Source organism: Sorex araneus, chromosome 5 (genome assembly GCF_027595985.1).
Source record: "Sorex araneus isolate mSorAra2 chromosome 5, mSorAra2.pri, whole genome shotgun sequence".
Lineage (NCBI taxonomy): Eukaryota > Metazoa > Chordata > Mammalia > Eulipotyphla > Soricidae > Sorex > Sorex araneus.
Genome location: NC_073306.1, coordinates 21,083,078 through 21,104,928, shown reverse-complemented (window position 1 = coordinate 21,104,928; position 21,851 = coordinate 21,083,078). Strand labels below are relative to the sequence as shown.

The 21,851-nt window shown below is 49.7% G+C and overlaps 1 protein-coding gene across 3 annotated transcripts in view; it reads right to left on the bottom strand.

The window, feature by feature from the left end:
• USP24 (ubiquitin specific peptidase 24) overlaps positions 1-20,162 on the bottom strand; it is a 132,965-nt gene extending 112,803 nt beyond the window's left edge. For 2 of the 3 annotated variants that reach the window (XM_055140933.1, XM_055140934.1), the window contains exon 1: positions 19,723-20,161. In XM_055140933.1, the coding sequence (XP_054996908.1) occupies positions 19,723-20,082 (360 nt within the window). In that variant the 5' untranslated portion in view covers positions 20,083-20,161. Of the gene's footprint in view, positions 1-19,722 lie in introns of all 3 variants that reach the window. The other variant, XM_055140935.1, reaches the window with a different exon arrangement.
• Between the last annotated feature and the right edge of the window lie 1,689 nt (positions 20,163-21,851).

Here is a 21,851-nt window from a genome sequence, read left to right as displayed (position 1 = left end):
GAACAACAGGTTCTAGATCCCAGGGACCAAAAAGCAGCATCTGTGGTTGGACCTTCAGATCACTCCAGAGCACTGCCAGGTGTAGCCCTGGTGCCTCTGGCCCTGCGTCACCAGGCCAAGAGCCACCAGGAATGGCCCCCAGGTCCCCAGTCAGTGCTGGGAGGCGCCCCAACAAACACTGAACTAAACCAAAGCATCGATTTCATCATGTACTTGCTCACACCCTCCAGAAGCTTCCCCACAGTTGCCCCCTGGAGGGCCGGAAGCAGGAGAGAGAGAGAGAGAGAGAGAGTCCCCGCACCACCACTCCGCCCAGTAAGAGACCAGCAGCTGGAGGGAATCCTCACAGAAACCATCTGCTGCGGCCCTTGACCCTGACCTTTCTCAGGCTTCCTTCCTGTCCTCCAGAAGTATGAGACATAGCTTTGCTGCCTGCAGGCACTCTATCTGTTCCCGCAGCCCAACAGACAAGGACCTTCTGCAAAACCGGTATGAGCGTCATCTCAACACATTTTTTTCCAAGCTTCCTCCATGCAGAGTAAGAATTCTGTCGCCTGTTTTTATAAAGAATTCACATCCAGTGTTTTCCAGTGGCTTTGAATTGACTGATGAAAAAGACAAATGTGGTCTACCTTTGAAGCTCGGAGATACCATGCCTTTCACAGAAGACAAATAGGAAATGGCAATTCCTTATTAAAAAAAAAAAAGTTTAGAATAGAATGCGGTGAAAGCAGATGCAAAGGAGATCCAGGAATATTTCAGAGCCTCAAAAAGGGGGAAAAAAGCTTGTCCCATGTTACCACTTGGATTAAATTTTAGGATTAAGTAATAAAAAATATGGTATGATTCCAGTATGAGATATCTAAACAAACAAATTCATAGCAACAGGAAGTATAATGATGGTTAGCAGGGGCTAAAGAAGGAAGGAAAAATTGGGTTATTTAATGCATTAAGTTTCAGTCTGCAAGGAAAAGCATTCTGGAGCTCCGTTTCACAACAATGCGAAGACACTTTACGGAACTTTAAAGAACTAGAGGGACTGGAGTGATAGCACAGCGGGTAGAGCGTTTGCCTTGCATGCGGCCAACCCGGGTTCAAATCCCAGCATCCCATATGGTCCCCTGAGCACCGCCAGGGGTGATTCCTGAGTGCATGAGCCAGGAGTGACCCCTGTGCATTGCTGGGTGTGACCCAAAAAGCAAAAAAAAAAAAAAAAAAAAAGAACTAGAAAAGTGCCTTTTTTTTTTTTTAAGAAGAGGTGGACCCATTCAAATCATGATTCATCAAAGGAAAGGACATCTGAGCGAAGAACTAAGCAAGTGCGGGAGCTTCTGCACCACCCCCCCCCCCCAGGCAAGGCTGATTCTCAGCCCTGGCCTCACCTGCCGGCAGGCATTTAACACGGCTCAGACACCCTCCACCTGGAAACATACCGTAACTTGGCATTTGGGCCAGAACCTCGGCCACCTCCTCTCGTGTCACTAGCACCCCCACCCCAGCTCCTTTTGACGGTTCCTCCCTCACACGGCAGTGTCTAAACTCTGGCCTCAACTGCAGCTCAGTCCTCAATCCTCTTCCTCAGTCTCTCCGGACGGATTCCCTCACGGAGCCCAGTCTGATCTTGTTTTCACTCACGCCTTCAAGGAGCACACTGTGGATCAGAGCTCTTCCGAGAAGAAATAACACAGTGGCTTTAACACGGGTTGCTAAGCTAAAGGCTCTCATGCTTGACTGCCAACAGAGACTCCTCCCGAGCACCCTGCGCCCCTCCCCCACTTTTCTGCAACTTCCTCGCTGCCTTCTTCAGTAGGATGCACTGTCACTGTCATCCCCCCACCCCCATCGATTTGCTCTAGCGGGCACCAATAACATCTCCATTGTGAGACTTGTTACTCTTTTTGGCATATCAAATATGCCATGGGGAGCTTGCCAGGCTATGGTGTGTGGGCTGGATATTCTAAGTAGCTTGCCAGGCTCTCCGAGAGGGATGGACGAATCGAACCAGGTCGGCCAAGTGCAAGGCAAACGCCCTACCCGCAGTACTATCGCTCCAGGCCTCTTCAGTAGGATACAGATGACAAAGCAACGCTCCAGATGCCACCTTCCCATGCAGAGCCGAGCTCCTCTCCCTCCTGACCGAAGCATCAGGAAACATAGGCCTGCTCAAGCGCGGGCAGCTCGCACGGCTACAGAGGATCGAAGCAGCTGACACAGGCCTGTCAAACCTCAAACACCCGCTGCCCGTCCTCGACAGCATGCTTCACTGAACTCTCACCCTGCGCTCCCTCCCCTCCTTCCGGTCTTTGCTCGAACACAACCTTCTCAAGGGAAGTCTGCCCCGCGTCACCCGTTCTTTAAACAGTCCTCGTCACGTCCACTCTCAGTCCAAACTGAGCTCCTCCTCCTTGCTCCAGGCTTTTTCTTTTCTTTCTGAAGAATGAAGTACAAATGAAAAGACGTTGTGGCAGTGCCGGGGAGACACCCAGGGCACCTCACATGTGCCAAGGCATGTGCTCTACCACTGAGCCACATCCCTGAGGGTCCCTTGGGTTTTTCCCCAGCACCTACACCTGATGGTTTATTTACTTATCTTTTTTCTTGTCTAGCTGCCCTAACCTGCACTGTAACTTCCACTAAGGCAAAGTTTTTTGTCCTTGCTGATGTATCATCTCCAGCAGTACCTGATACAGGACAGGCTCTTGAATGATGTCAAACACCTAACAAATCCGTATTAAATGGAAGAGAACAAAGGGTACTTGTAGGCACAGAGAACTGTATGTAAGGGCCTAGCAGCAGAGCATGGCGAAAGGAAAGCACTCTCTTCTATCTCCTTGACATCGAATACTGAATTGTATTAACCTTAATCTGTTTACGGGTTTGGCATCCCAGTTATATTTACGGGTTTGGCATCTCAATTAGAACATTACTTATTAAAGATCTGTGTCTAATCTCTCCATCCTACTTCCACCTTGGGAACTTTTTTTTTTTGCAGAGGTGGGAGGGGTGGAGGTTGGAGCACACCCAGCAATGCTCAGGGCTGAGTCCCGGTTCTCTGTGCACAAGGATCACTCCTGACAGGCTTGGGGGACTATAGGGGACACCAGGGATTGAACCCCAGTTGGCCTTGTGCAAGGCTACCTGCTATACTACTGCTCAGGCCTCGTGGCTGGAACCTTTTATCTGATACCTAAATCCCCTCCTACACCCCAGAAAGATCCCAGAGCTTCTGCCTAAATATTTCTAGTGACGAGAGTTTATGGAATTTGGAGGCTGTTTGTTCCTTTTGCGCAGATAAAGGTTCAGCTGAAATATCTCTCCATGTAATTGACCAATGCTCACCAGAACACAGTCAAATGAGATGTATTATTTGCTGATGACTTTCCTTTCCTCACTTTGCTTATGAGTACAAAGGGTTTTTGTTGTGATTACTAAGTAAGATATGTAGGTAGAAGCACTCTGTAACTCAACCATTATATAAACCAAAGTAAACTGCTATTATGGTTATCTAAAATATCTCTGAAGATTATCCTGCACAAATTTTTACTTATAGGAATAAAACGCCTCTGAAGGCACTTTTGTGTTTCTCTTTTACAGAGATACTCAGTGTTCTTTTTTAGTCATGTATTCTAACTCACTTTAATCCCCCAACAGCCATTAAATGATTCATTGAGCTTAACAACAAAATTCGGAGTGAAGAAGTGGGGTGTGAACGCATGAAAATGAAAGGGAAGGAAGGCAAGGACTGTGGTGTGTGGGGGGAGAGAACAAGAACTGACTGACGGAGTACACAGGGACAGCCCCCCCTCCAGCTCGCGCGCGTGCACACGCACACACACACATGCACGCAAACACACACACACACATAGACACACACACGTGCGTGCATGCTGGCACTGCTGAAATGTCAGGCTGGGGAATCCTTTGCCGGAGGCTGCCCTGTGCAACAGGGGACGTGCACAGCATCCCTGCTCCGCCTACCGTGAAGCCACACAGCACCAGAGGTGGGGGGCAGGTGCAAACTCTCGGCGCCCTCCCCCAGACCTGCTCTTGCTATACTGCAGCTTCCTCTATAAAACAACAATGCTTAGGGGGCGAGAGCTTAGAGGGCCAGTACAGTGGGCAGGGCACTTGTCTTGCACGCAACCGACCTGGGCTTGATCCCGGGCACCCCGAGGTCTGTCAGGAGTGATCCCTGAATGTACTGCCAGGAGTCAGCCCTGAGCACTGCTGGTGGTGGCCAAAGAATCACCAAAAAACCAAAAAAATGTTTTACTGAAAGACTACAATTCTGCAAGAGGTCAGAATAAAGATCCGAAAGTATTACTTCAGTAAGGGGGAGCAAGGATGTACTCAGAGAAGTAATTTTGGTTTAGTTTTCCTCATCACCTTAATAGAAAAAGATAAAAATTATTTGTGTATTTTATTTAATTAATTAATTTATTTTGCTTTTTGGGTCACGCCTGGCGATGCACAGAGGTTACTCCTGGCTTTGCACTCAGGAACTACCCCTGGCGGTGCTCAGGGGACCATATGAGATGCTGGGATTCGAACCCGGGTCAGCCGCGTGCAAGGCAAACGCCCTACCCGCTGTGCTATTGCCCCAGCCCCTATTTGTGTATTTTAATTGAATTATGAAATATTTTAAGAACACAATAAACAACTGGATTACATTTTTTTTTGTATTTTTTTTTCTTTTTGGGTCACACCCGGTTATGCACAAGGGTCACTCTTGACTCTGAACTCAGGAATTACTTCTGGCGGTGCTCAGGGGACCATATGGGATGCTGGGAATCGAACCCGGGTCAGCCGCGTGCAAGGCAAATGCCCTACCCGCTGAGATATCACTCCAGCCACCACAGCTGGATTACTTTAAAAAAAAAAAAAAAGCATTCAGGCTGGAGACTGGAGAGTGGGTAAGACGCATCCAACACAGGCTCGATGCCTGGCACCACATATGACGGTTCCTCTGAGCATCTCAGGAGTGACCCCGGAGCAAAAAGCCAGGAAAGTCATGAGCACATCCTGAGGTGGCCTCAAAACAAAAGTATGGACTTCTTCCAGTTTGTAGAAGCCCAGGCTTCTTAAACACACACCACTATCTCCTTCTCCCCCCTCTCATTTTTGAGTTTAAATGAAATTATTTTGCTTCACTAAGTAAAACTATTTTTTTTTAAGTATCAAAAGGCCACTATAGAATCTACAGTAAAGTTACATAACCAAATGGAATGTGTAACTTTTAGTGAATCTTGAATTATTTTTGCCTATCACTTATATTTTTGGTGGATAAATGGGTAAATCTAAATATGGACTAAATAACAGAAAATATTAATATATTATTATTTAATTCCTTGGTGAGATGATGACACTGCAGGCCTGGAGGAGAATGTCTGTGCCTAGGAAATTCATATTGAAATAATAAGGAGTCAAACGTAGTATCTGCAACTTACTTTCACAAGGAGAAGGAAATCTGTGAATGTGTATGTCTTTTGAGACAGAAGTAAAGGAAAAATGACAAAACATTTGCAAATGTTGGATCAAGGTAAAGAACATGCAGAAGTGTTGGTTGTACTATTCTTTCAAATTCTGTGTAGGCGGGAAATTGCTCCAGATAAAACTTGAGAAAAAGACATCTAGTATACAAATCAAATCACAGTCACACTGTGTGTGCCTATCCATTATACATGCCTACATGCCCCTTTTCACAGTAACCAACTTTGCCCAGTGCTCCCTCTCAACCAGGATCTCCGGGGCCGGCTAGCTCTCTGGAGAGGTAACCCCCGTGCTGTCCCTGGAGCTGGCCATCCAGCCTACCCAGCCACGACAACGGGCACTGGCTCCTCCAAAGCAGGGGTTCCGCGTCTCAGCAACCAGGGACCAGGCGGCGCCGAAGGCAGGCGATAAATATTTGTTCAGTGTTGAACAAATGTTCCCACACTACTGTTTCCAACCTTTTTAAAATAATGGGGGCTGGGGCAGGGGAGAAGCGGGGAGATATGAACAGTGTCTCAACAGTTTTGATTCAAATTAAACTGACCACGATTAGGAGTAACATCGTTAATCATTACTGTAGTGAAAATGGGAGAGAGAGAGAAAAAAACACCCAGATAGGACAGTGTGGAATAAACAAACAAACAAAAAAACCCACTGTAATTGTTTCCTGTATTATTTGCTTTGGGCTTCCTTTTCTCAGTTGGACCACACCCAGAGGTGATTAGGAACTACTCCTGGCAGTGCCTGGTGACCATGCAGTGCCAGGGAGTGACCCCGGGCCTCCGGCATGCAGAGCAGGCGCTGCCGTCCTCTGGGTCATCTCCCCAGCACGCTTCCTGCTTTAATTGTACTGTTTTCACTTTCAGCTTTAGAAATGAGGCTCTCTACAATGAAACTCTTTACTGTACTGAGCTCAACTAACTCTACATAAAAGCAGACTGGTAAACAGTACCACAGAAAAACTAAAGCAAGTTTATTTTGGCAGATTTTATGCTCTTTCTTCAATGCCTATTTCTCTGTGAGATCAAAGAAAAAGTGCTAACTTCATCATCTGAAGCAAGGGGGGGGAGTGGTACCAAGTACCAAAGCTCACACTCTGCCAAATGGTGTTCATTATAAAGACACCAGCAAAGAAATAGTAACAATAATAATTCCTCTCTACAAACTGTGAAACTAGGTAAGCATTATGGCAGAAATAAGACTGCCCAGCACTTAGTTCCTGGAAGCTATGTGCAGGGTTATTTTAGGCAAGGTTAGCTTTAAGAAAATGACACATAGGATTAAAGAAAAAGGTATTTCCAAGTAGAGATAGAAAATACAGAACAGACTGGCTCTAGAGAGGCACAATTCAGCCTGTGTGGCTAATGAATGAATGCTTTGAAGACAACAGAACCCGTGTAATAACAGAAGAGTTTCCATTCAAAAAGTGACCTTTTTAAAAGAAATGGGGATCATTCAGAAAAATGGTATTGGGAAACCAGTCAGTCACATGTAAGTAAACACAGACCCCTGTCTCACAACATGCTTAAAAAAGCCCTTTCAAGATGGAGTAAAGACCTCAATATCAGACATGAATCCATAAATTATATTGAGGAAAACATAGGCAGAACCCTTCATGGCCCTGATGCTAGAGGCATCTTCAATGACTTAATGCCACTGGCTAGCAAAAACAAGCAAAGATAAACAAATGTGATTATACCAAGTGAAGAAGCTTTTGCACCAAAAAAGAAAACAATGATCAGAATTAAAAGACACCCCAGAGACTGAGAGAGAATATTTGGCCGCCACTCATCTAACAAAGGATTTAATATCTAAGATATATATATATATGTACATATATGTAAAAGCACTTATAAAACTTAACGAGAAAATCATAACCCTCTCAAAAAATGGGGAGAAGAGAGGCATAGATTCCCCAAAACATACAGATGGTCCACAGGTGTATTTTAAAATGCTCTACACCCCTGATCATGATGGGATGCAAATTAAAACAACAGTGAGATCTCACCTCACACCAGTGAGACTGGCACACATCACAAAGAACAGAAAGAAGCAGTGTCGGCGTGGATGTCGTGGAAAGGGATCCTCATTCACTGTTGGTGGGACGTCAACTAGCGGCAATAGTTTTGGAAAATATGAGTCATTCTCAAAAAAAAAACAAGAATTGAGAGGCTGAAGGGATAGCACAGCACTCAGGGCCTTGCACATAGCCAGACTGGGTTCAATCTGGGAGTCCCATATGATCCCCTGGACACAGCCACGAGTGATCTCTGAGTGCAGAGCCAGGAGTAACCCCTGATCACGGTGTGGCCCGGTGTGGCCCGGTGTGGCCCAAGACCAAAGGGAGGGAATACGAAATGGCCAAGGGCCACGGGGAGGGACAGAATTCGGGGTCTCACACAGGCTAAGCTTGTGCTCTTACTGCTTGAGCCACATCCCCAGCCCTCAAGAAGGGAACTGGGGTGGTGGGGGGAGACTCCAGACCTCAAGAAGGGAATTGGGGGGTGGGGGAAGAAAGAACAAATGGAAGGAAGAGTAATGGCGAGATGAAGCTCTGGCGTTACAGCAGCAGTGACCTAGCAGTGCTTGTGGTCAGTTCTGCATGTGGAGTCTCAGGGCTGATGGAAACGGGAGGGGGGCACTCACGGCTCCTCTCTGCCAAGTCAGAATGCATTAAACCCATTCTGGGTTCACGTGGAGGGCTGGAGCAATAGCACAGTGGGTAGGGCGTTTGCCTTGCACGCAGCTGACCCAGCTTCGATTCCCAGCAACCCATATGGTCCCCTGAGCGCCGCCAGGAGTAATTCTTGAATGCAGAGCCAGGAGTAACCTCTGTGCAATGCTGGGTGTGACCCAAAAAAGGGAAAAAAACCAAAGTTCATGTTGATGTTACAAAAGATGGAGCAATAGGTCTAACATTTGGGCTGTGACAAAAGAAGGGGAAAGCCAAGGAGGGCATGACAGGCCGGAGACCAAGAGAAGGAGAGGCAAGGGGTCAGGAAACAGGTGGCTAGTTTAAGGCTGTTTTCTGGTTGTTTTTTTTATTTTGTATTTTTTTTAAGAATCCTCTAAGAATTTATCAATATGCACAACACTTTACTTTTGTGTTCATTAAAATAAAGCATCTAAGACAAATGTTGTTTTTAGCCTATTAACACTTTTCCAAGCGATCTATCAAAATATTTCATTTCCAACCTACAAGTGTCTATATAGCGCATACCAGCAGATATCCGTGGCAATCACCGTATTCGGTACATCCAAAACCCAAAAGGACACAGCCCTGGTACAGCTCACCCCGGCAGCAAACAAGGGCTCTGACACTGACCACACGCAGTGGTGGACGGATCGGGCAGGGGCCACTGACTCTGGCGGGCGCGCGGGATGCCCAGGGAACAGGCTCCCAGGACCTTCCGAGTCCCGACACTGCTCAACACGCCCCTCCTCAACCCTGACAACCTTTCAGAAAATTACTCACGACAGCTGACATTTAAAAACGACAAGCAAGAAAGCAGGATAAACAAGAGATAAGTGAAGAATGGATCCGACGTCCACTTTGCCCCTCGAACCCAAACTTAACAGAGGAAACGGCAGCGGTTAAACAGGATCTCTACGGGAGGATGCATTAAGGGTGACCTCAGTGAAGGACGTCCTCACGTCGGAAAGACACGGGAAAGGCTACAACACACACCTTTTTGGGGGGTGCTGCAAACACGCCCGGGGAGGCACGGGCAGGCCTCAGTGATGCCTGGCTCAGCTCTAAAGGCCTGCAGGTCCAAAGCTCTGGCACTACAGGCCTGTTACTCCGGTGCCCCCAGGACCCGGCGATGCTCACGAGCCCACGTGGGCTGAGAACAAGCCCAGCCTTCTGAGCGATCTCTGGCCCCTACAGAACACATCCTGACAGGCCGGCCTTGCTTCCGGGCTGTCCCCAGGACCCAGCAGTCCAGGCCTTAATCCCAAGACCTCGTGATCCCCAAGGTGCCCTTCCGATCTAAACAACTTCAGATCTTTACAAGTTCTGGTTTCCTTTACTAGCATGTAGAGGGGGGAGGCAAGAACCATTATCATTACCGCAGATAATGCTATTTTGTTCCCCTACTATGACAACAATGAACCAGAAATACCGAAAGCTCAGCTTCTTAAACTATGGGTCGTGACCCCAAGGGGGTCATGTAACAAACTGTGGGGTGTTTGGAAGATTTATTTAAAGTAAATTTTAATCAAAGGGCAAGACAATACAGTGGGCTGAAGTGCTTGCCTTGAACTCATCCAAACCGGCTGGCTGCCTGGCACCCCAGACAGTTCCCTGAGTCTACTAGGAGTGACCCCTGAGCACAGAGTCCTGTGCACAGGAGTGATGCTTAAGGACAGTTGAGTGTGGCCCCAAAGCCACAATAAATAAATATATATATATATATATATATATATATATATATATATATATAACTAGTACCAAATGGCTTGATTTATATACTTGCTTTTCTACCCCTGGGGGTCATGTAAAATTTTCTGAGACAAACAGGGGACAGTTAAAGATGCCCTGAGTGAAGGTGCCTGTGCACAGATGCTAATCACGGTGCTCCTGAGAAATACCCGCCAGGAGGCCGGGGCTGTGGCTCAGAGCTGGAGCAGGGGGGCACTTGCCTTGCACAAGCCAGTCCTGAGTCTACGTTCTGGCACTGCATTCCCAGCAAACACCCCCACCCACCCGGCTGGGCACCACCAGGCCAAAGCATCACAGCGCGAGACCATCAGAACTGCACCATCAGGACAGGCCCCCGCACCCCCAAGCTCTGCTCGAGATGCTTAAACGCGGCAGATGTTCCATACTCCCACCATATAAACCTCCAAGCAGCGAAAAGCAAGCAGCCCTTGCTTGTTAGTCGCCACAGATGTCGATCTATCTGCACACCTATCACATCTTCTATCTCATCTATACTCTTCCTAGCATAATTTTAATACTGTGATTAGTGGTTGCTCAATAAAAACCAGATACTTGCTCAAAACCAAATATGAACAAACACTGTAATTGTTATCAGTGAAATGCAGAATGACCTAGTCCTACTCTAACTCGTCAGAACATCTCAAACAGACATCATGAAAAGGGAATCTCACAAAGCAAAAGCTACTAACATTTAAAAAGCGTTGCTCTACCAAACAGAGCCCACTCCAACACAAAAACTGACCGTGACAAGGCACAGCAGTGAGGCCGGGGAGACTGGTCAAAGGGTTGGAGTCAGGCCCCAAGGCCCCGTGTGGCCCCCTCCCCAGCACTGCCAGTAACCCTGTGGACTAGTAGCGCCATATGGCAGGGCCTGTGCACCTCACCGGCAGGCCAAGTCCGCCAGGGGTGGCCCACGGGCTCCCAAGCACTGCTACAGACTCCCCCCCCCCCAAAAAAAAAAACCACTAATGACTGATCTAGACAGATTTCATTTACAGAACTACCGCTATACGCACTATCACACATGTTTCTAAAAACCAACACTTGTCTAGTCTTGAAATATATACATGATCAGCCATCATTAAGAGATTTTTTTTTAGTCTAAAATGTGACCAGATACCATAGCAAACTCTTTTCTAAGAAAGACTAATATTCACGCTTTCAGACTGACATTTAATTATTTCAAACTGGCACCAATTTAAAGAGATACTAAACAGAGAATCATTAACCTATTAATAATATTAAACATACCACAGGCAAAGAAATAGAAATTCTGTACATTCCATGGCACTAAAGAAATGTCACTTGGAAGAAAGTATCACTTGGTTTCCTGGTAATGGATGTCACTAGAGATCAAATAACATCACTGAAAATTCTTGAGGCCCTATTCAAAGGCTTTTGATAGATCTGAGCTCTTTTCTACTTAACCCACAACTCATCGAGGTCGCTAATTTCTTCATTCAAACATTTTAATTTATTAGGCACCGAGCAAGAGGAAGCCAGCCACCCCGATCGATACAGCAGAGGAGGGATTGCGGGTAATGGGTTCACCGCGGCTCCCAACACTTCCTCAGCGCCTGGCACACACTGAGCCATAAAACCACCTCAGCGAACGGTAACTAGTTAGTGCGATGTACTAAGCTGTTTTGTTACTCTGACATTAAGCATTTAATGTCTGTTTGAGGGCCACAACTGGCTGTGCTCATCCCTTCCCCCGCAAATAATTTTACCCACAGGTAATAAAAAAAAATCCTCAAAAAATTCTGAATAGTTACCCCATGATCAAAATGTGCATGTAAAAAATATATATATATATATATATATATTACAGAGGCTGGAGCCATAGTGCAGCAGGTAGGGCACTTGCCTTACACACAGCCAACCCAGGTTTGATCCCCGGTATCCCATATGGTCCCCACACCCCAACACAGCTAGGAGCCACCCAAAGTATGGCCAGGTGTGGTTCCAAAACAAAAGGAAAAAATCAGTCAGGTAGGTGAATGGTGTTCAGTAAGGACAAACAATGAAAAAGGAATATTAAGAAGAACAGCAGGACCCATTTCTCCGCGCCCGCACCCCCAGAATGACTGACGAAGAGGACGGAGCTGCTTGGGACACCGGCAGCCCACCAGCAACCTGCAGTATGTGACTTGAGAGTTTCCGCCAGGTCCCCCGAGCGGGGGCCTGGCGTTTCTCTTTTTTTTTTTTCTTCTTTAATCTATCTCTCTTTCCCTCAACCTCTGGGCACAGCACAGCATCTATCCCACTTCTGAGCACAAAATGGAGAGACGCACCCAAGTGCGCAGCGCGGCTGGCGGGGGATCGAGGGCGGGGAAGTACCGGTCTCCGCCCACATCGGACACTTAAAGAGAGTGCAGCCACGTGGGCTTTCCCATTTCTCCGCGCCCGCACCCCCAGAATGACTGACGAAGAGGACGGAGCTGCTTGGGACACCGGCAGCCCACCAGCAACCTGCAGTATGTGACTTGAGAGTTTCCGCCAGGTCCCCCGTGCGGAAATCTCTCTCTCTCTCTCCTTCAACTTTCTCCCTGGACTTTAGACAGAAACCCAAAACCGCGCGGCCGCTGCCGCGGCCGTGCGACTTAATGTCATCTTAGTATCAGCAGTATGTAATGGTTCCTTCTTAATGGGTCGGACTTTTGTGGGTGATCCTAACAAGAATAGTAAGTATTTTGTTGAAATATTGAAGGCAATCAAAATGGTAGCCATCTCTCTAGACTGAACTAAGCTATATCCCCACGCTGGCTGAGAAGAAATATCCTTCTTTCTCGGGAAGAAACGTGGCGTGGTGTCAAACATAGTGTGATGTCCATTAAGCAAACAGACCTGGTGGCATGGGAATGGGAAATAAGGGGAAAAATTAGGTACATGGACCAGCGGGACGCTGGTGGTATCTCGAGTTGGAGCCGATATCAGCGCAAGAGCTTTGGTTCCAGAAACTGCTTCCAGACACTCTACTTGACTATCAACTAAGCCAGAGCCCCACGCCGGCTGATGACGGGAAATAACCATCCTCTTCGGTTTTTTTTCCCTTTGTCAGACAGCGTGGCGATTACTAAACAGGCGTGAACTCGGTGGCGCGGGGCAAGGGGGAAAAAGAAAAGTTATGTAACAAACAGCAGGACTTAATATCTCTATATGCTTAGTAATGGAGAATTATCAAATGCCTCATTGGCAATAGGACTGTCTTTTTCTTTTTGGGGGGAAACCCCAGCAACGGTAGTGAGTTGTGTGTTGAAACATGGAATGTAATCGAGATAAGCGCAAATGAAGTGAAACCTATCACGTATAAGGGTGGGGACTAGGGAGGTGGGAGGGGGCGGCAGATAGACTGGGGGGGTTGGGAATGTAAGATGGGCACTGGTGAAGGAAGGGGTATTTGAATATTGTATAACTGACATAATCCTGAGAACTTTGTAACCCTCCACTTGGTGATTCAATAAAAAAAAAAAAAAAAAAGAAGAACAGCAGGAATAGAGGAGACACACAGAATTAGAATTAACAGGCAGTAAGAATAAAGAACCTAAATAAATTAAATGACAGATGGTGGGGCTGTCTGCAGTAGCACCGAAGCTTTTCTATTTCTTTTGTTTTGCTTTGGGGGCCACACCCGGCTCTGTGCTCAGAAATCACTCCTCGCAGTGCTTGGGGGACCATATGGGATGCTAGGGATTAAACAGAGGTTGGCTGTGTGCAAGGCAAATGCCCTACCCACTCCACTATCACTCTGGCCCTGGCATTTCAATTTCTAAAAAGATCACTAAAGTTAAAATTTTTACTTAATTGTGTTAGTTCTTTTCAGAAAAATAATCTATACCTACATGTTCCATTTCCTCATATAAAATTAATTTTTGTATTATTTTACTTTGGCATATCCAATACGCACGGGTAGCTTGCCAGGCTCTGCCGTGCGGGCTCGATACTCTCAGTAGCTTGCCGGGCTCTCCGAGAGGGGCGTAGGAATCGAACTCGGGTCGGCCTCGTGAAAGGTGAATGCCCAACTTCTGTGCTATCGCTCAGTAACAATAAGTCTCTCAATGAGAGACATTACTGGTGCCCGCTCGAACAAATCGATAAGCAATGGGATGACAGTGACAGTGATTATTTTACTTTATTTTTGCTCTTTGGGTCACACCTGGTGAAGCACAGGGGTTACTCCTGGCTCTGCACTCAAGGAATCCATGTAATCCCATCAACGGCCAAGATCCAGAGACTATAAAACAAAACTCCTGGAAGCGTGTGCCTGAGAAGCATCCGTGCAACCTCTTACAGTCTAGCTCACTGACGTGACTTAAGCAGCACACATGTGTTTAGTTTTAACATACTTGCTTGTATTTTCTGATATTCATTCTCTATCCCTCTCGGAGAGCCCGGCAAGCTGCCGAGAGTATCCCGCCCGCACGGGAAGAGCCTGGCACACTCCCCGTGGCGTATTCGATATGCCAAATACAGTAACTATAACAGGTCTCATTCCCCTGATCCTGAAAGAGCCTCCAATCATTGGGAAAGACGAGTAAGAAGAGGCTGCTAAAATCTCAGGCTCGGACGAATGGAGACGTTACTGGTGCCCGCTCGAGCAAATCGATGAACAACGGGATGACAGTGACACAGTGAATAATGAAAATTCCTATAATGAGAAACACAAACCTAATAAAGAAACTGAAACCCCAAGAAGGAAGGTGCAGAAAAACATTTCCTTGTGAAAATGAAACATGGCCCCACCCCCTCACCCCCCTGTCTCTCTCTCAGCAGGCCTCTGTGCCCAAGCTGGCAACCTCCGGGTGCACGGAGAGCGGCCTCCTTACCCTCCCAACTTGCTTTTCTTTCTCACTTCCACCTTTTGTGAAAGCTAAAACCTTGCTTAAAAAGGCTCATTCCTGAACTTTCTCAAACAGAGCATTCTAGAACTTCTCTTCAGTGAGCTGTTCCCAACAGGGTAGCGAGGCCCATGCAGTTCCTTCCTCTCCCACCAGACCTTGCAAGCTTCCCTGACCTCCCAACACTGCCAGCCACTCCGTCGCTCCTCCCCACTGTGGGACGGTGCTCCACGAACCAAACCCTCTCCCCAGCCGCAGAGAGGAAGCCGAACAGTAACGCGGAGGATTCACATCCAAGTAATAATTTAATCTAAAAGATCCTAATGCTTTCTAAACAAACACTAAAACACAAATGAGAACAACGCTGTAATGTTCAGCCATTAAATGTATGGCAGTATTCTGAAATGGCTCAATTGAGATACTATCCTCAATTATACACATTATAAACCGTAACTCTTCTACTACTGTAATTGCTTTCAAGTTAAAGCTGCGCACTGTCACTACCGCCTGCTCTGGTTTCTCTAAAATGACCTACTCACCAATGCACCGAGGCCCGGCCTCCTCTGCTGAGACGGCTCAAAGAGCTTTCTGCACAGGAGGCCCAGATTCCATCCCGAGCACCCCAGGGAGTAACCTGAGGTCACCAAGGATCAAACTCAGGGTCTCAAGCACCTCAAGGCATACCCTTGGGCCCCCGGCCCGTGATTTTCACTTTTATATGATTTATATTATAGCAGAACCAACTCTGGGGCTTTTAAAAAACAAAACACAACACAACAAAAAGCAATGACATCTTTCTACAAAATATCTCCAGGAAAAAACAGGAGCAAGGGCCATTAAAACAGGAGCAAAGTGGCTCGGCAGTGGAGTACTTGTCTTGTGTGAGGTTTCTTGATTCCATCCCCCGCACAACACACACAATCTTTTTAAAAGGAACATAATGGGATGGAGAGAGAGTACAGCAGGTATGGCGGCTGCCTTGCACGCTGCCTACAGGGGCTCCATCCCCTGTGGTCCCCCGAGTACCACCAGGAGTTAATTCCCCAATGTAGAGCCAGGAGTAACCCGAGCATTAGCGGGTGTGAGTCCCCCACCCTGTCCCCTCACAAAAAAAGGGGGGAAAACAAAACAAGTTTGTAATATTGGCTAAATCATACTAATGTTATTTGTAAAAATAATTATTATAGAGCTAGTTAGATGGGAAAGGTATCTGAAATATCCTTATCCCCAACACCCCCCACCCCAAATAAAAGTCCTCCTTTATGTTATCTGAAGACAAAATAAAGAGGCTGAAGGGAGAACAAGCTTTTTCACTTTCACTGCTGATAGATTTCAGGAGCCACCGCCCCCAGCAGCGCCTGGTCAGTCAGGCAGGTGGCTGCAAGCTCACAGCTCCTGGGAGGCTCCCCAGGGCATGCTCTCACACACAGAGTATGTAAGACCATGTAAGAAACAGAGAACACTGAGATGGGGTGGGAAACATCTGGGTAAGTCATTCAGAGCAGTTGTAAGATCTCACTCTCTTTAACAACAGAATGGACTTATCGGCCACGGAAAAAGGTTTGGAAGGTTTGTGGTTGGTTTTTCTATTTTTTTTTTTATAATTACTACATTAAAAAATTTTTTTTGTTTGTTTATGAGGCCCCAACAGCAATACTCAGGGGTTACTCCCGGCAGGCTCGGGGGCCCATATGGGATGCGGGGGATCGAACCCAGGTCGGCTGCTTGCAAGGCAAATGCACTACCCGCTGTACTATCACTCCAGCCCCCACAAAAAGGCTTTGAAGTAATGCTATTCAAATTCAAAACTGGACTGTTTCCCAAAGTTCCTTCCAGAACCAGAATTACACATGCACCAACAGCCTACGTTCTAGTAACAAGCAAACACCACTGTCTGCGAGCAACAGCCTTACTAAAATGGGTATTGAAAGGGGTGACTTTCTCTGCAATTTCTTGTGCTCCACTAGGATCTGCATTGTCTATTTTTATTTTCCAGATTTTATACCAAACCCTACACCCCCCATTACCAAACTGACCTACCTAACCGGCTCAGTGACCTTGGGAAGTTAGCTCTCGGGAGGGGAGAGAAGAGAAGCCTGCCTGCGAGGCGCACCGTGTGAGGACCCGCTCGGGTCCCTGCTCGGGTCCCAGCCCAGAGGAAGGCAGGCAGCACCGGACTGAGGGAATCACGCCCGTCCCCGACGGGCAAACAAGAAACAAACAACACTTGTTTTTTTTCTTTTCTGACAATTAGATTTTATTCTGTCTCTTCCCAAATGTTTTCAAGACACTGAAACTGCAATTCACTATGAAGCAGAGCCAGAAGTTTAGTTCATTTTAATCACTTTTAAGAAAGAAAACAGGTAAATCACAGAAGAGCTGAAAAGCTTCACCTGGCTGGTGCCACCCCTGTTCATCTCTGCCGCCCTGCCCCTGCCCCTGACCTTGTATCCGGTCCCTCTTCCCCCAGAAAGGGAGGCAGCCGGTCGTGAGGAGGGGGGCCAGGTCAGGAATGAGAAGGCCTAAATTCTAGTTCCATCTCTTCCATGAACTGATTCTGCAGGGACATGCCACTTCCCCTTTCACCGGCGCAAGGCCACATTTGAAAAACAAGAAGGCAGGACTAATTAATTTCTATTCTTCTACATTATCCGATTCTCCTTTCCTTTGGCATGCTATTCCCCGAGTAACTCCTGCAGCCAGGATTCTGTGCTTGCTGACATCACTCCCTGACTGTACAGGCACCTCAGGGTGCGTCTCTCCCTCTTCATCTTTGCCGCCCCCCCCCCCGCCCCTTTTTAAAATCCTACTTAATGAATTCAATCCTATAACCCTGAGTTGAGCAGAGTGGAAAGCACGCTTTGACTACAGTTTCAAATTCCTCCCAAAGAATCATACCTCACACTGGGGGTGTTCCCAAGTATCTCCAGGCGCACTAGATAGTAGGAAAACACCCAGTACAGTGCCTGCACGTTGCAGATGCTCACGGTGGTCAGCATCTCTCCTTCTAGCCCCAGATCAAAAGCCCGTTTCCCACCCATCAGCCCAGCTGCACAAAGGCGGTAAGAACTGAAAAGCTACAGTAGCAAAAACCCTGCTAAAAGTCCTCATCTCCTTCTGTGCATTTCTGGACCTGCTTCCAAGGTCTCCAGCTCCTCTCCAATTCTCATCAGTCTCTGCCCTGCAGGTCCAGAGCACAAGGAAATGTGATACAGTCCTCCAAAAGGATAGAGATTCTCTGGATTTTACCTGGAAGCAAACTCCTCAATGGGTGAACTGCATGACCAGAAGGCACCTTAAGTTTTTATAAATAGCTGGAGAATCAGTATAGGTTCTGCTTAAAGTACCAGCCAGAAAGAGAGCAGGGATTAAGGCACTCGCCTTCATTGAGCCGACCTAGGTTCAATCTCCAGCACCACAAATACTCCCTGAGCACAGAGCCACGAGTAAGCCCTGCAGCCTGCTGAGACTGCCTCTCCCCACCCCGCCCCCCACCCCCCAAAATGGTCACGGAGCGCTACAATTGCATTTGATTTCACCTCTAGAAAATTAAAAGGTGTGACCAGAGTAAAAATGTGAGTCCTCACAACATGAGAATTGCATACATAGCTTTGCAGAGCTCGGGAGCTACGCTAAATCTTCCAAAAAAAAAAAACCCAAAAAACACCCCACCAGAGGCTTCCTTCTACATTTCGAAAGTGGGTCAAAACTGGCAAAAACAAGGAGAGGAGTAATGGGGACTTGCAAAGAGAAGCAAGCATCTCTTAGTGATTTAAGTTAATTGTGCAGGAATGAATTCCCAGACCAGGAACGACCAGGAACAAGCGTCTCTATCTCCAGCACACTGGTCAACGAGAGAGCAGTGAGGAAACCTTTCAGGGAGCTGTTCCAGTCTGCGCAACTGTTGCAAAAGCTCTGTAAAACGAACACGCTGTATCTGCTAGTTAGGAGAAATTTCTTTCAGGAGGCTGTGAGCCTCGGAAAGAAGACCCTCTCCCCTCCCCCCCCCCCGCCCACACAATTCATAACTCTATTTAAAAACACAAGCCCGCTCATCTGAGAGCTAGCAGTGACCCACCAGCTCAAGGGGATCCTGGCAAGAGGCCCTCGGAGGACTCCAAGTCCTGCCCCTGAGCTGCCATTTTTCTGCAAAGTAATTATATTCACGGGAGCACGGTGGCCTGGGGTGGGTTTTCCCTCGTTGCAAATGAAAGTCTGTCTTCTCCCCTCCCGTCTCTGCTCTCACCCCAATCGAAACGTGCCCGCGGCTCTCCACCCCAGCTGCCTGTCTCTGATCAAAGTCAGGGGCCGGCCTGCACGCGCCGTCGGTCGTCCCTCCCGACAGACCGACGGGGCCACTCCCGGATTCCTCCCCCTGCGTCCAGCCCTCTCTGCCCAGGCCCCTTTAGCGGGGGGCTGGAGCCCCCTTCCCTCCTCTGCGGGCAGGCGCGGGGGTCCACTCGCTTCTGACCCCCCGTGCCCAGCTATCCAGACTTGATGCCGATTTCATTGTGACCCCCCACCCTCCGCCCCATACCTGACCCCCGGGGGGCCACCCCCCCACCCCCCGCCCCGCGCCTGTCATCCCGGAGCCCCCCTCTGCGCTGCGGGCCGGGCCCCACCGCCTCCGTGCGGACCCGGGCTAGGGCTCCAGGGCGCGCCCGGGCGCAGAGGCCGGGCCCAGGCCCCTCCTGGGGCTGCTGGCCCAGCCCACCTTCCGTGCCCGGGAGCCCGGGGCCTCCTGCGTGCCAGCACCCACTCCGAGCCCGGGTCCGAGCCGCGTGCCCCACGCCCCCTCCTCGGGTGTTCCCCCTCCGCCACGGGCCTCCAGCCTCGCCAGCGCGGGGGCCGCCCGGCCGGGCCGGTGCCCGCGTCCCTAACTCCCCACGGCCGCGCCCCGAGGGGTGTGTCCCCTCCCCACGGGTCGCCGGCCGCGAGCCCCGCGCTCACCTCGGCGTCCACCACCTCGTGGTAGGCGGGCGGGGGGTCGAAGCCGCCGCCGCCGCCCCCGCCCCGGGAGGAGCCGGAGCCGCCACCGCCGCCGCCGCCGCCGGGGCCGCCGCTGCCGTCGCCGCCGCCGCCGTCGCCCCGCGAGCCCCCGCCGGGCCCGGGCCCGGGGCCGCCGCCGCCGCCGCCGCTGTCCATGGGCTCGTAGCCGCCGTAGTCGAGGCCCGGCCGCTCGTTGGTGAGCAGCGCCACGGCCTCGTTGATGTCGTTCTTGGCCAGGCGCAGGGCCTTGCGGATGGTGGCGGGGTCCGAGAAGCCCATGCACAGCAGCGTGGTCATGTGCTGCTCCTCCTCCGACTCCATGGCGCGGGCCTGGGCTGCGGGGCCTGGCGGGCCGCGCCGCGCCGCTCCCCGCGCGCCGTCCCCGCGCCCGTGCGCCGCGCGCTCCGCCGCCGCCGCCGCCGCCGCCGCCGCCGGGCCCGGGCGCGCGCGGGCGCCGCCAGCCGAGCAAGGGCGCCGGGACGCTCAGGCGCGGGGACCGCCCGGCCCGGCCCTGCGCGCCGCCATGTTGGCCCCGCGCGCGCGCTCCTCCCGGAAGCCGCGCCGGGCCCCGCGCGCGCGCGCGCGGGCGGGGGCGGGGCGGGGGCGGGGGCGGGGCCGCGCCGCGCGCCCGCAACAGGTTCCCCGGGGAGCGGGAGGGGCGGGGGCCCGCGGTGCACGCGCCGAGGACGCGGGTGGGGGGCGCGCGCGCCGCCCGCCGACCCACCCACCCACCACCCCCCCCAAGCCCCGAGAAATTCGTGCCCTCCGAGGCGCTGCACCCTCCGCCGACGCGCTGGAGGAAGCCCTCGCGGAATTTCCCTGTCGAGGCTGGCCACCCGCGCCCACCGAATCCGAGTGGGGAAGGCCACCCAACTCACTAAAATCCGCGCCCCCGCCGCTCCCCCGCCGGAATCCCAAAATGTGTGTTTTTTTTTTCCTCTTTCTTCTTTTGGACATCCCCGTGCTCTGCGCAGATGTAGGTGTTTCCCCCGTCCACACCCCCATCCCCTCCTCCTCCTGCCTGCCCCCAGCGGCTCACTCTCCCCCGGTGGGCACTGGCTCCTTGGACACCTTCTTGACCCTCTGCCCCGTCCGGATGCGCAGCCACCCACCCCCTCGTGCTTCTGCGTCCTGGGGCTCGGGATGCCGTCGTCTTTGTCTCCGGCCTCTCTGAGCCAGGGACCACTCTGCGTGGTTCCTCGTACCTTTCGGACAGTCCTGACTCCCTTCCTCTGCTCTCTGCCTTTTGCAGCAAGTTTATTTGATGAATTTTTTTTTTTTTTAGCCGCGTGGGGGGAATCAGATCCCCACGAATTGGGGTTAGACTCCTGGCTCTGTGCTCAGGGATTAGTCCTGGTAATGCTGAGGTTGAGTGTTCAGTACCAGAGATAAAATCAGGGTCGACCTTGTGCAAGGCAAGCGCCTTAAACCCCAGTTCCTATATCTTGGTAGACCACCAGGTAAATACTTACTACCCTTTGCTATCCACCACCAGCACCCTGCCCCACTATCTTTCATCTTTCTGGAGGGTTTTTTTTCTTCCCTACCCTCTTTCAACATCCTGATGCCTTTTTCTACTTCTCTCTTTCTCTCTCTCTCTCTCTCTCTCTCCTCTCTCTCTCTCTCTCTCTCTCTCTCTCATACACACACACACACACACACACACTTGCTAAACTTAAGCCTTAAACTTAAGGCTCTCACTCTGGCTTCACTCTGAAATGTACCAACTAACTCTTCACACCCTCATTAAACTCTTCCTATTGCTACCCAGCTCTCAACTCAATGTTCTAAATCACCCTGGACATTTGAACCCTTGGTGCCTAGCCTTGTTAACTACGCTTATAAATGTCAGTCTGATTTAGAGAGTAAATTTATCACCGTTGATGGCATTTAAATGAAATCACTACATTTGTTGTTCTGATTAAAGGCTAGGTTGTAGACCAAAGACCAGTCCTAATATTCAGCCTCTTGATTTGAGAATGCAGACTAATCCATCTTTCTTATGTTTCACAACAACAGCAACGAAGAGTCTGCTAAAGAAGAATGCCGGTTATTAGATCAGGTTACAATGTATATATATATCAATGTTT